A 13,667-nucleotide genomic window follows, 5' to 3' on the forward strand; every position below is an offset into this window, starting at 1 on the left:
TTCCAAGATCTGATACCTTCACCGGTGCAGGCAAAACATCAATGTACATAAAATACTAAAAATAAATAAATTATAAAGGTGAATATCTGGGGCTTCAGAGATGGCTGAGCAATTAAGAGTGTTCCCAGCACCTACCTCAGACTGGTATAACCGTCACTAACCCCAGCTCCAGAGGCCCTGACTCCCTCTTCTGGACTCCATGGGCACTCACACACGTGGCAAACATACAGACAAAATTTTTAATTTAAAGGAGTTCATTTCCTCAATTATTTAACATTTTACATTGTTTGGATTTTATCTTGGTGTTTTATTTCTGACAGGGTCTGGATTGTTGCTTACTCTGATTGGGACTATTGGGCTCACGTTATCCTTCTGCCTTAGACTCCCAAGTGACTGTTTTGTCCCAGCACTCAGTTCTTTTAAATCAGTTTTCATTGCCCCATATTTCTGATAAAGTAGGCATGAAAACCATATAGCTGCTTACTATTATCATCTCTAAATTCCTCCTTAATCAGATTGTATATCTATTATATGATAGATGATTGTAGTTTTATTTTTTGATTTAACTCAAAGATAACAATTATTAGAAAATTATTACTGAAAACAAAACATTGGAAACTAAGCTGGGACAAATAAAAGCTACCTTCCTACCATTAATGATAAAGTGGAGATTTGAACAAATCCTGTTAGCTCATTATGTCATATTTTCTTCTTAGTTTGCCACTTTATCCCTTAAGGTCATAGATTTGCAGATATAATAATCTTATATTTTCATATTCTCTCTTTCTCTGTCCTCTGCCTTCCTCCTTTCCTCCCCGTTTTTTTCTCTCACACATACACACACACACACCAGAAAACTTAGGGTCTACAAAAAAGTTCATTGAAATTGTAAAAAATGTTATTGTATGTGTATGGGTGTTTTACCTACATGTATGTCTGTTTACCAAATGTGTGCCTGGTGCCCGAGGAGGCCAGAAGAGGGCATCAGATTCCCTGGAACTGGAGCTGCCAATGTAGGTGCTGGGGATGGACCTGGGTCTGCTGCAAGAACAGCAGGTTCTCCTAACTGTGGAGCCATCTCTCTAGTCACCAAAAATCCATTCTTTAAAAGAACACTAGAAGTATATTCCAGCTTCAGGTTCTGCTTGAAGACTATAACATTCTCTGCACAGCCTGTTTTCCCATGGTTTGAAACTATCCTGTTAAACATGGTGTCAGAAACAGTCCCTGGTACTTTATAAATTATTCCAAACTTAAAAAATTTTAATTCTCTCTATTTCAATATAGTATATTTTCTTAAAAGAAAAGAAAACATTATAGGATAACCAGAATAAGCCATGTTTACTAACCAGAGTTTTTCTTAACTGAGACTTAGCTTTTATTTAAATTTTGGGTCTCAGATTTGAAAGATTGTGATTAAATAATTTTATGTGACTTTTTTAAAGATTCTTCATTATCATGTTCTGAGAGAACCATATCAGAAAGGTCATTACCTGCACACGCAAAGAGAGTGGTTGAGTTGGACAACAGGACAGAAGAAGGCTTACAGGCCTCGTCTCCAGTTCTGTCCTCGAGAAGAACACAGGAAGAACCCGGAGACTCTCTCAAAAGTGCACCTTCATTACCTCCTCTCAAGGAATTAACTGCACCTACTAGGATTTATGACCTGTCAGAGGCGAAGGCTGAAGATTCTAGTCAAAAATCAGAAATACAAGAACTAGAATACCCGGAACAGGAGAGGAGTGAGGCCGGAGACTCCTGTTCGAAGCAGTCGGGGAGATCCGAAGTCTTACTGAGACTAGACCTGACCTCTGAAATCCTTTCAAATAAAGAGCTTCCTTCGGACTCTACAAATCTTCAGAAAGATTTAGTTAAACCAACCATTGAAGCTTTTCATGAAAAAGAGGAAGTATTGAATCATTCTGAGCAAAGTGTAGATCCCAGTCAAGACCTCCAGTCAGCAAGCGATGTCCACGAGCAGAAATGCAGAGAGCAAGGGGACTCGGCCTTGTCAGGACTCCTTGCTCCTAAAGACTCATCATATTCTGAAGATTTTGAAGTGTCTTCTTTCAAGAAAGGGATTTCTGCTGAAGAGGTGAACAACGATGACTCCGAGGTGTTGTCGCCGTCACTCAGGGAAGACTCACAGTCTTACAGAGATAAGTCTCAGACAGCAAGGAGCCCTAGAAGTAGGGCCCCTGGCTCTGGTAGTGAGGATGAAATCAGCGAGTGCCTCAGTGAAAAGAGCCTTTCCATTCATAGCAGTGTCCACTCCGAAAGGCTGCTAGAGCTCAAGTCCCCGACTGAGCTGATGAAAAGTAAGGAGCGCAGTGACGTTGGACACGAGCAGGGCGTTACGGACTCCCTTTCCCTGGCTGCAGTTTCTGCGGCAGATGAGTTGCTGGACTTCCACATTGGGGATAGGGTGTTGATTGGCAATGTTCAGCCAGGCACTCTTCGATTTAAAGGTGAAACTAATTTCGCTAAAGGATTTTGGGCTGGAGTAGAACTAGATAAACCTGAAGGAAATAACAATGGAACATATGATGGCATTGTATATTTTGTGTGCAAAGACAAGCATGGTATTTTTGCTCCTCCTCAAAAAATATCTCACATTCTAGAAAACTTTAATGACTATATAGACATAAATGAAGATGAGGAATCTTATTCTGATGAACATTATCAATACTATAATCAAGAGCAGAAAGATATAAAATGTCTAAAAGACAGAGAAGATGATATAGCTGAATATTTTTGTGAGAAATTGCTACCTAGTATGCATAATATAGAAGCCTCAGTGGACACAGATAGAAGCCTTAACATAGAAACAGATAATAAATTGGACATTTCTGGGACTCTAGACGTCCATGTTGACCAACAATCTTCAGTAGATCCCCTGATTTCTTGTCAGGAGAACAAAGCCCTTATTTCTGACACCACAGAAAATGTTCCCGATGCTGCAGGTGCTACTCCAGACAGCACATTTTCTGAAGAGTCAAAGCTGCAGCAGCTTACAGAGAAGGAAGAGAACTCGTATTCCCAAGTTTCAGAAAAGCCTTCTACCCCACTTCTGGATCTTCTAACACGAGAAAAAAATCAATTAGAAGCTCAGCTGAAGTCATCAGTAAGTGAAAAAAAATCAGAGCAACAGCTAGAAACAGTCAGCTTACTAACAGACAGCTTACTGAGAGATTTTGTGAAAGACACAGTGAGCCAACTACATCAAATCAGAAAGGCTAGGAATGAGAAGATCCAGGTCAGCAATGAGGAGTTTCTCCACCAAAAGGAAGGACTGCCCCAAGACCCACCCCAAAATATTGAGGAACAACCACCCAGTGTTCCAAGTTGCTTTTTAAGACCTGAGTTGGAAGAAGAAAAAGAAGAGCTCTCTTCTCCAGATATGTGTCCCAGACCTGTGAGTATCTTATCTAGAGGAGAGTCTGGTTACCTTTCCTTCTGTGGCTTGAGGTGGGCATGGTCCCCAACCCCCTGCTCATTAGATACAGATCGCTATGTGTTTAAAGGACTTGTAGCCATTTTTCTGTCAGAAGTATAATCGCCCTCTGTTATGTCATGAGTAGTCATTATAGGGTTGTCATGAACCCTGTCAGGTTGTAGGATCTGAAGCATCTTTTAAACTACTACATTGATGGCCCCTGTAACAGTCCACACATTAGATCTCCTTCCAGATTCTTTGGAACTTTGCAGTGGTTCTCAATCCAAGTCTCTTTCACCTGTCTGTTCAGTTATGGTGCCCTACAGAGATTACTAGTTGTGATATTGATTCTGATGAAACTGAAATATATCCTCTATGACATAGACTCAGACCATCAGCTTGTTTAGGCTGCCCATGGATAACTAAGGAAAAGTAATGATTTTGTATAATTTGATCCAGATAATCACCAAAGGTAAGAATTTTCATTTCCTATTTCAGAATCCCAGTGATAGTTCTTCAGAAATAGAATGATTAATGATTTACAAGAGGAAACAAACTAATGAATAAATACTTTATTATAAATTTTAATGATTAGGTTTATATAAACAGAATAGTAGAAAGAGGATAGTTTTTTCTTGTTCATACATATAGATATCAAACACATAAGTAATAGGTATGCTTTGTCTTTTCAAAGCTATTAAATAAGGTGAAGTCACTAAATAGTCCTTTATTTGAATGTTTTATTTCTATAGGAGAGCCCAGTGTTTGGTGCCAGTGGGCAGGAAGAGCTAGCTAAGAGACTTGCTGAACTTGAGATCAGCCGTGAGTTTCTGAGCACATTAGATGACCAAGACTGGTTTGATGAAGATTTTGGTTTGAGCTCTTCTCACAAGATTCAAAAGAGTAAGGCAGAAGAAACAATTGTACCTCTAATGGCAGAACCTAAGAGAGCGTCCCAGAAACCATGTGAAACATTATTGGCAGTTCCCCACACGGCAGAAGAAGTGGAAAGCCTTGTGCATAACGCAGCAGAGGAGCTTTGGAAATGGAAAGAATTGGGTCAGGACCTTCACAGCCTTCATGTCCCTACAAAGCTGCTGGGCTGTGCCAGTAAGGGTCTGGACATAGAAAGCACCAGCAAACGAGTCTACAAACAGGTAAGAGAAAAAGATCCTTGTTCTGGAGTTTCTTGCCCATTTTCTGAAATTTGGATTCTCAGCCATTTTCTTACTGATGTTTTCTTTTTTATTGGTCTTTTTTTCTCTCTTAAGGCGGTTTTTGATTTAACAAAAGAGATTTTTGAGGAAATATTTGCCGAGGATCCCAACTTGAATCAGCCTGTGTGGATGAAGCCATGTAGAGTCAATTCTAATTATTTTCGTCGTGTGAAAAATCCAAATAACCTTAATGAAATCAAGGTAAACTGCACACTATCAGTTATCTCCACTGGTTGTTTGTTTATACAGATCTATAAATGACGTAGGAGCCGGCACTTGTCTATATATGCCATAAGTACTTGTGACAGGATCCGTGAGTAGACGGTATGGTGAAAGGGAATGTGACCCCGGAATTTATAGGTCCTGCATGCACACTGGTGCAGTCCATTCTGTCTATTCTCCTTACTCAGCAAGTTGTTGTTGTTCTGTTTTGTTTGGTCCGTGCTGACCTTGAACTCCAAGTGCTGAGATAATAAATAGCCTCAGTCACTAGGCCTGACTGTGGTAGCTTCCTTTTCAGAGCAGCTTCTCAGCGTTACTGTACATAGAAACCATCTGGAGTGCTTGTTAGATGGAACTGCTGAGGTAGGACCCTGACATTCTGCTCTCAGGTGTGCAGTTGCTAATACTGTTGATTCCAGTGTTTATGAGCAGTGAGGTTTAAGAGTTGAGTTTTTCAAACTTCATCTTAGAAACCCTTGACAAAGATTTTATGCTTGCAGACACCAGTTTATAAGTTGTGTTATGCGTGGTCAGGGATTGGCAAACCATGGGCCATGGGCCAAATCTAGCCATGAGCTTTTACAGATCATGTCTTGTTGGACCACAGCCAGACTAGTTTGTGCTTATTGCTTTCCTGTTCTAACAATGGAGTTAGATAGTTATCACAGACCATATGACCACAAACTTAAACTACTTATATCTGACCCTCTACAGAAAAGGTCCAGTCTCTGGATTAAACTAAACTACTTATATTTGACCCTTTACAGAAAAGGTCCAGTCTCTGGTTTAAAGTTATCAGGTTTTCAAAATGTGGGTTTTTTTTTTTCCACCCTCTATTCCTTCCAGAGAAGGAATAAGTTTATTCCACAGAAATGAATCTCTGTGTACATTGTGTGCCTGTCTATAAATGGGGAGTAGTGGAGTTTGAGGCACACATTGACAGTTTGAGAATCTTGTCTGATGATTCTGATTGATAAATGTGTCCTGCTCCTCCACTGAGATCATTGTTGATTGATGAACACCTTTAAAAGTAATAAAAACATAAATTGTTACTAACAGAACAAATAAGCTAAATTAAGACAAAGATATATATGCCATCATCAAGTGCATTTGTCTACACACTCAGCATAGACTAGATACTGCATGTGCATTTTAATATTAAGTTTTTTATTTTTTTAATTTTAAAAAGGATTTTAAGGATGATTGATTAGATACTGTTAAATAGTTAAATTGTCATGCTACAGATGCACATAGTGGCGTGTGGGTGTGTGCCTATGATGGAGGAAGGTCATTGGTTAATTAAATAAAGAAACTGCTTGCCCTGATAGGTTAGAACATAGGTGCGTGGGGTAAACAGAACAGAATGCTGGGAGGAAGAGGAAGTGAGCTCAGAGACACCATGTTCCCCTTCCCCCGGGCAGACGCGATAGCTCTGCTCTCTGAGACACACGCGATGAACCCAGGATGGACGTAGGCTAGAATCTTTCCCGGTAAGACTGATGCTACACAGATTATTAGAGATGGGTTGATCGGGATATGAGAATTAGCCTGTAAGGGTTAGAGTTAATGGGCTAAGCAGTGTTTAAAAGAATACAGTGTCCATGTAATTATTTCGGGGCATAAGCTAGCAGGTGGCCGGGGTGCTGGGGACGCAGCCCCGCCGCTCCAATTACTACATGCCTATAATCCTAGCATGTAGGAGACTGAGGCAGGGGGTTATGATGAGTTTGACACCGGCCTGGGCTATAAAGTAATACTCTGTCTCAAAAAAAATAAAGCAGAGAACTTCAGCATGTCTTTCCTATTGAAGTGTTGTTGGTGTTTCAAATGAACTTTGTGCTTTTCTCATATAATACTGCTCCCAACTATTGATGTGGGATTTCTCCAGTTCTGAGATAGAGTTTGTGCTTTAAAGCTAGCTGATGAGGTGCTGGAGTGGTGACTCTGCAGTTAAACATTTGTGCTATTCTTGCAAAGGACACACTCATGCGTGCACACATATGCACATAAGTAGAATATTTTTTATTAGTTAATAGTGGTTCTTTTAAAACGTCACTCTAAAGTAATTTCTCTGTGGTTTTATTTTTATATGTTCTATAAAAATAAAATTTGTTAAGTGAATAAAATTTGAGTATTTGAGATGTTTTCCCTCTATATTGCTAAATGGAACTAAGTAGAAGAAATATATGGTCTTCTACTAGAAATATTGTATAGGCATAAATGTGTTTCTGGAGTTATGAGCACACGAGTCTGAGGATATCTACGGTTGTGTTTTCTTCTTCCCTCTCATTTCAACAGCGCTTCATAACAGCCGAAGTACTCAAGTTGTTTAGTCTTAAGAAGGAGCCAAACCACAAAACAGATTGGCAAAAAATGATGAAATTTGGAAGAAAGAAGAGAGATCGAGTAGATCACATCCTGGTTAGTGCTCACAACAAAACTGTTTTTATTTTGGTCACACACACTTTCCTTTTGAACTCTGTCTACATTTTAAGTTGATGAGACTGAAACTCAACCCCTCAGGTGTAGGAATGGCTTTGTTTTGTTCTCTTGAGCAAATATTTAATTTAACCAATAGAAATTTGTGGAGATTTGGAGAAACCAAAACTTGAGTGAATCACAGTTGAAGGTAATGTAACAATAGGAAAGTACTGCGCAGCTGGACCCTGGAGCCAGACTGCCCACATTTAGCTCTGCCAAGTTTATAGATCTGTCAAGTCTTCGTTCTTGGTCTGCAAAATGAAGGTGATAATAGCTCCATACCTGATCAAATTGTTAAGAGAATTAAATATGTATTTATTTTCAGGCATGTGTTGCTTAGGTGGGAATACATTGGGGGTAAATTGTAATTCAAACATGATAGTATTTAGACAAACCTAGAAGGTATAGGTCAGCCATATGACATGGCCACTTTATACTTTTAGGAGATGAGGCAAATATCACATGGATGAAGCTGCTGTACTGTTTTTCAGTAAACTTTTACTTATAAGTAGGAATATACTTTAAAATAATTGAAAGTATAGGCCAAGATATACACAAAGCAGTAATAGTCACTTATTACCATTATCAAGTACAATGCCTAATTGTAGGCACTGTTTTTTGGGGGTTTTTTTTTTGTTGTTGTTTGTTTGTTTGTTTTTGAGACAGGGTCTCACTGCATTGCCCAGGCTGATCTCTGACTCAGTCATTCTGTTTCAGCCTTTCAGGTGCTGCCATTACAGGCATGGCCTATGTTACTATCTGCTTATATGCTAGCATCAGGCCATTTTATCATTACTCCAAACACATGAGTAAGGGATTGACTAGGACTTTGTGATGGGTACCATGTCACTAGGAGATAGGAATTTTTCATTTTCAGTTCTCTATGTAGCCTGTTACTGATCAAAGTGTCTTTGTGTAGCACATGACTAAATATATAAAACACTCAGAACATTTTCCCCAAGTAACTCAGTGAATATTAGCTGTTTCTGTTCTGTCAGTATTATCGCCATTGTCCAGAACATTAGCTGGAGAAGATTTATTTGGTTTTATCATACATTTCTCTAACATTAGCAAAATGTTGACCAGGTCTGGGGATATAGCTCAGCTGGTAGAATTCTCTCCTTGCAGGCATGAGGCTGAGTTTGATCCCCAGCAAAAAGAAAAAAAAAAAAAGGAAATATTTATCCAAAAAAGAAAAAAAAATCTGTATGTTTGTCCCTAAAAATTGAATGTGTAGTAGAAGCAAATATTAGAAAACTCATATTAGCTCAGATTTACCTCTAAATTGAATTTCATTTTATTCTAAACTTTTCTATATTTCCTATATTAACATTTTAATAATGAAAAAAGTATAATGGTATAATTTATCATTATATATTCATTGTCTCATTTACTCAGTAATAAGTGTGTGAGGAGATATTTGTTTAATATTTTATTATTCTTTCTCATACCTTATTTTAATGGTTCTCAACCTGTGGGTCTTGACTGTTTTGTTGTCATATACCTATCAAATATTTACATTACAATACATAACAGTAGCAAAATTACAGTCATGAACTGTATTGAAAGGTTGTAGCATTAAGAAGGCTGAGAACCACTGCCTTATTTGGTCTTTACAACCATTATATGGGGGGAAAAGAACTGATTGTATACTGTTTTGCAAGTGTAGAATTTCTTATAATCAAAATTTCAATTCCTTCACTTCTTAGAAATTAAGGGAAAAAATTTAAAAGACATTCAGTCAAGGATTGCATTAAGGACTGACTGTGAAATGATAAGCCTGTGCTTCATAGGTTCCCGCTTTCCTGGCAGGACATAGAGCATGATTGGGCAATTAAAACAGAATAGGAAATGTGGTACAGGTGTCAGTGAGTAGAAGCCCATATAACGAAGCGGCTTCTAAGGAGGTGACATTAGGTTGGGATCTTAGAGTACTGAGATATGGGAGAGAGAAGAATAATGTAGGGACCTGGAATGTCAGGGGATTAGAGACTGGGGAGGAGCTGTTCTGAGATCAGCTGGAAAGGCAGTGTTTGGCTTGCAATATTTTTAAAGCAGTGGTAAAGATTTGGATTTTGTTTTTGAAGCAAGGACTTTAAGGAGGGAAAACTTTATGATTAATTAGATTTATAATTTTAAGAAATCATGGAGGATCACTTGAAATGAGCATGGAGGAAGAGACAGCTAGATAATATGATAGTGAAAGATAGTTTCTCTAGTGTGTTAAGCAAGATGTCTTATATTGGAGGAAGGCTGCTAGTTAGTTCTTGGCTGCTTAGCCCCGAAATAATCACACAGTAACTGTATTAATTAAATCACTGCTTGGCCAATTACTTAAGCCTATTGCTAGCCAGCTCTTACATCAAGAATTGACCCATCTCCATTATTTTATATTTTACCACAAGGCTCATGGCCTACTGGCAAGGTTTCAGCATGTCTGTCTTTGGCAGCAGCTCCTTGACTTTTCCTTGACTCCACTCTTCTTTCTCCCAGCATTCAGTTTAATTTTCCCCACCTACCTAAATTCTGCCCTGTCAACAGGCCAAGGCAGTTTCTTTATTCACCAATGGTATTCACAGCATACATAGGGGAATCCCACATCAATCTTAGATATGTGTTTTAAGTATTGTGAAAGAACTCAGGAAATAGGCATAGACAGACTTCAACATCAAAGATTATGAAGACATTGTGATTTGGAGCCATCTTCAGGCTCAAACTGATAATCAGTAGTAAATAAATTATAATAAACAGACTAATCTGAAGTGTTTTATGAGGCTTATCCCAACAGCAGAGGCTCACACTAGGTGCCACACCTAACCGTTTAAGCAGAGGAATCTCTCCGTCTGTTAGCAGAAAATTCTCAAATATGAAATAAGATGTTTCACTTGAAATGAAGATTATTTTAGCTTGAGTATGGGTGATGTACATCTGCATTCTAAGAATTGAAGAGACTTTCAGACATCATGGTGCATGCCTGTAATCCCAGCACTCAGGAGGCTGAAAGAGGAAGATTGAGAGTTCAAGACTAACCTGAGCCATCTAATAAGACCTTCTCTCAGAGAAAACAGAATTCTTTACTTACTCTTTATATTATATTTTTGAGGCAGGATCTCACTATGTAACTCTGACTGGCCTGAAACTCTGTAGAACAGGCTGGTCTTGAACTCAAAGGGATCCACCTGCCTCTGCCTCCTGCATACAGGGATTAAAGATGTGCACCACACATCTGCCAGAAAAAAAAGAATTTAAGATATAAATAAGAAATAAATAAAATAAGAAAAATGTATTATATGAATGTCCTCTTTGCTGGTCATATTTTTACATGTGTGTAGCTTTTTATATGAGTTTGTTCTTCTTAATGTATAATGAAATGATAATATTAATTTCTTGAACTAACTAGAATTTAATAAAAATCTAAGTAAACTAGTTTCTCTATTAGACAATCTAGGATTTGCAAAAACTGATGGTTTTACATTTTATAAGGAGATATAAACCACAAATCATTATTTTAGTATGGAAGAAATAAGAATTTTTGAAAGCTTAAAAATTTATTATACTCATGCTTATTTTAGAAAATTTAGAAAGTTCTAATTAATCAAAAATACTGCCACTTAAATAACTCAGTATTTCAATATATGTAGATTTTAAATTTTTGTAAAGAGAATTTCCTAAATGGAGACTATAGTTCCTTTTTGGAATGATTGTTTTATTTAATAAAATGTAGGTGTTTTCTGTGCCGCAGATGTCTTTATTTAACAGTATAGACCTTTTCTGTGCATTGAGCACAGCTCCCTCCCATTAGTTTTCACAAAGTGTGCTTCTCAGGTGAGGCAGGCTGGTGGCTGAGTGCTCAGGTGCCCTCTTGGCTTCCCTCACCCATTTCAGAAGCCATCTCAGCTCTTACAGTAAGTACTCAATGTGCGCAGTGTGTACATTAATTCTCTTGGCAGGAATCTTGTCCTTAATTTGCTTGTTTACAACATCGCCAACAACATGCTGGGTGGTGTGTTGACTCTTCTAGTTCTGCCATGCTGACAGGCCTGAGGCATTCCTTTTTTAATTCCCCCTTGATATCTATAGCACCCTTTTTGTTAACTTGCATGACTATGCCCAAAGGAACAACTCTTTGTTTCCTAAAAAGCCTAAAAGCAGGTGCCTTTCCCCTTTCCCTTTGTGTTTGTCATTTTGGCTGCCTTTGCCAAAAGCTAATTTCTATTACTTCTGACCATTTTATTTTTGTATGGAAGTATAGTAATCACTCCTAGATACATTGTAATTTATTTAACCATTCCTCTGCTGTAATGAACATTTTATGGTATTTTTTTGCACATTTTTCTGGTAATGTCCTTAGGACAAATTAGTAAAAATGAGGAGCTGTTAGTGTGTATCATTTATAGAGTGTGTGGGTACCAGCTATAAAAGTGTATCTCTTACCAGTTTTTGAAAAGCTTCACTAAGAATTTATTTGGCTGTATGTAAATTAAAGCCCCTTCTTGTCAGTTTTTCTAAATCTTTAACATGTTTAATTAGAAAAATATTTCAAAGTTCTGGAAAAGAACAGACAGTAGCATAAGACCTTTGTTTCTGTAGTTCTCATTCCATCTGAGTTCAGTTGCCCTAATCCTAAAGTTCAAACTTTAGGGTTCCATTAATTTTGGGTTTTCAGACTCTTGGTCTTTACTTCAACTGTCTGTTTCAATTCTTGCTTTTTGTTGCTGCTGCTGCTGCTGATCCCTGGCCTTGGGCGTGAGCTGAATTACCCTATCCGTGTTTGTGTGTGTGTGTGTGTGTGTGTGTGTGTGTGTGTGTGTGTGTGTTTTGAGGCTAGATCTTATTATGATGTAACCCAGGCTGGCATTGATCTCTTATTCCTCCTGCCTCTGCCTCTTGAGTTCTGGGATTCTAGTTTTGAACCGCTGTGCCTGGTCATGTTTTGGATCTGGCATTCTTGATAGCTAGTTTTAGTGTGTGTTAGAGAGGTTGTCTCCCAGGCTGAGCTTATTCTTACTATACCCCATTCCTCCAGCCTTACCTTCCCAGTGTTGGGATTATAGGTGTGCATCGTCATGTTGTTTGGATGTGAATAGCCCCTATAAGCTCACATATTTGCATGGTTGGTCCCCAGTTGGTGGACTGTTTGGAAGGGATTGGGAGGCGCTGTGTAACTGGACTTTGAGGTGAAAGACCCTCCAAGAGTGTCTTTCCTCTGGGGAGACCCTTCCCAAGGAACAGCGAGACCACTTGTACGGATGCAAACAGCAAGAGGTTTATTCAGATACACAGGTACCTGGGGCGACAAAGTCTCTCAGAGGACTTGTGCCCCTCCAGGTCGGGGTAATGGGTTTATATATGTTTTGGGGAGCAAAAAGCGCAGTACAGAAGCGAGAAGCATAGTTACAAGGTTTTCATTGGTCAGTTTGAATGTGGCCGAGTTCAGGTCGGGACAAGGTCTCTAGTTCCCGAGAATTCAGATATGGGCTGCCTTGGCTCTTATCTAGGGCAGACTTCACCGTTCCTCCCCGCCTGGGACAGACGGTGCCTAGCCATATTCTCGGTATTCCCGTTCCTCCCCCGGCCCAGCCACAGGTGTCTCTAGCTCGTTTTGGCAGCTTTTAAACTGCCCTTTGTTCAAACCCTGAATATTCAGTACAAGCCTTGTAAAATGGCGTTACCAGTGCTAAGTTGTTTAATAAGCTGGGCGGGGGGGGGGGGGGGTGTCTTTCAGAGGTTTTGGGTGGCCAAGCCAGGCCCAGTGTCTCTGTCTCTGCCTGCTGCTTGCAGGTCAGTATGTGCTCCCTTCCACAATGATAATGGACTGATCTTTGAGACTAGAAGCCAGCCCCAGTTAAATGCTTTTCCTTAGTCATGGTGTCTCTTCACAGCAATAGAACAGTGACTAAGACATCATCACATCCAGTTAGTCTTTTTCTACTTACTTGGGGGGAGGGGAATGTGTGTAAGGAGAGGACGGCTCAAGAGTCAGTTCATCCTTTGATCTTGAGGGTTCTGGAGAGCAAACTGAGGCTGTTAGGCCTGCACCTCTAACCACACACTCCAACCCCACCCCCCGTAGTCTTTTTTTAGAATAAATTGTTTTTTGATAGAGTCCAAGAATTCTATTGTTTTTTAAACAAACTTTTCCCTTTTAATGACTTATTTTTATTTTTTCTGTTCATTGTTATGTCTGTGTGAGGGTGTCAGAACTCTTGAAACTGGATTTATAGACAATCGTGTACTACCATGTGGGTGAGTAGACAGGAGTCCATGAGCAGATCCCAGAGTTGTGTAGGTGAGGAGGAGCAATCAGCTGG

At 39.2% G+C, this 13,667-nt stretch overlaps 1 protein-coding gene across 5 annotated transcripts in view; it reads left to right on the forward strand.

Annotated features, from left to right (window-relative positions):
* Window positions 1-13,667, forward strand: part of Cep350 (centrosomal protein 350) — a 143,006-nt gene that overhangs the window by 119,349 nt on the left and 9,990 nt on the right. For all 5 annotated transcript variants that reach the window (XM_041662290.1, XM_041662293.1, XM_041662292.1 and 2 more), the window contains 4 exons: window positions 1,446-3,415; window positions 4,189-4,593; window positions 4,708-4,854; window positions 7,174-7,296. In XM_041662290.1, coding sequence (XP_041518224.1) covers window positions 1,446-3,415; window positions 4,189-4,593; window positions 4,708-4,854; window positions 7,174-7,296 — 2,645 coding nt within the window. The remainder of the gene's footprint in view (window positions 1-1,445; window positions 3,416-4,188; window positions 4,594-4,707; window positions 4,855-7,173; window positions 7,297-13,667) is intronic.

This window comes from Microtus oregoni, unplaced genomic scaffold (genome assembly GCF_018167655.1).
Source record: "Microtus oregoni isolate MIOR12 unplaced genomic scaffold, Mior012 000013F_ref0000133, whole genome shotgun sequence".
Taxonomy (NCBI): domain Eukaryota; kingdom Metazoa; phylum Chordata; class Mammalia; order Rodentia; family Cricetidae; genus Microtus; species Microtus oregoni.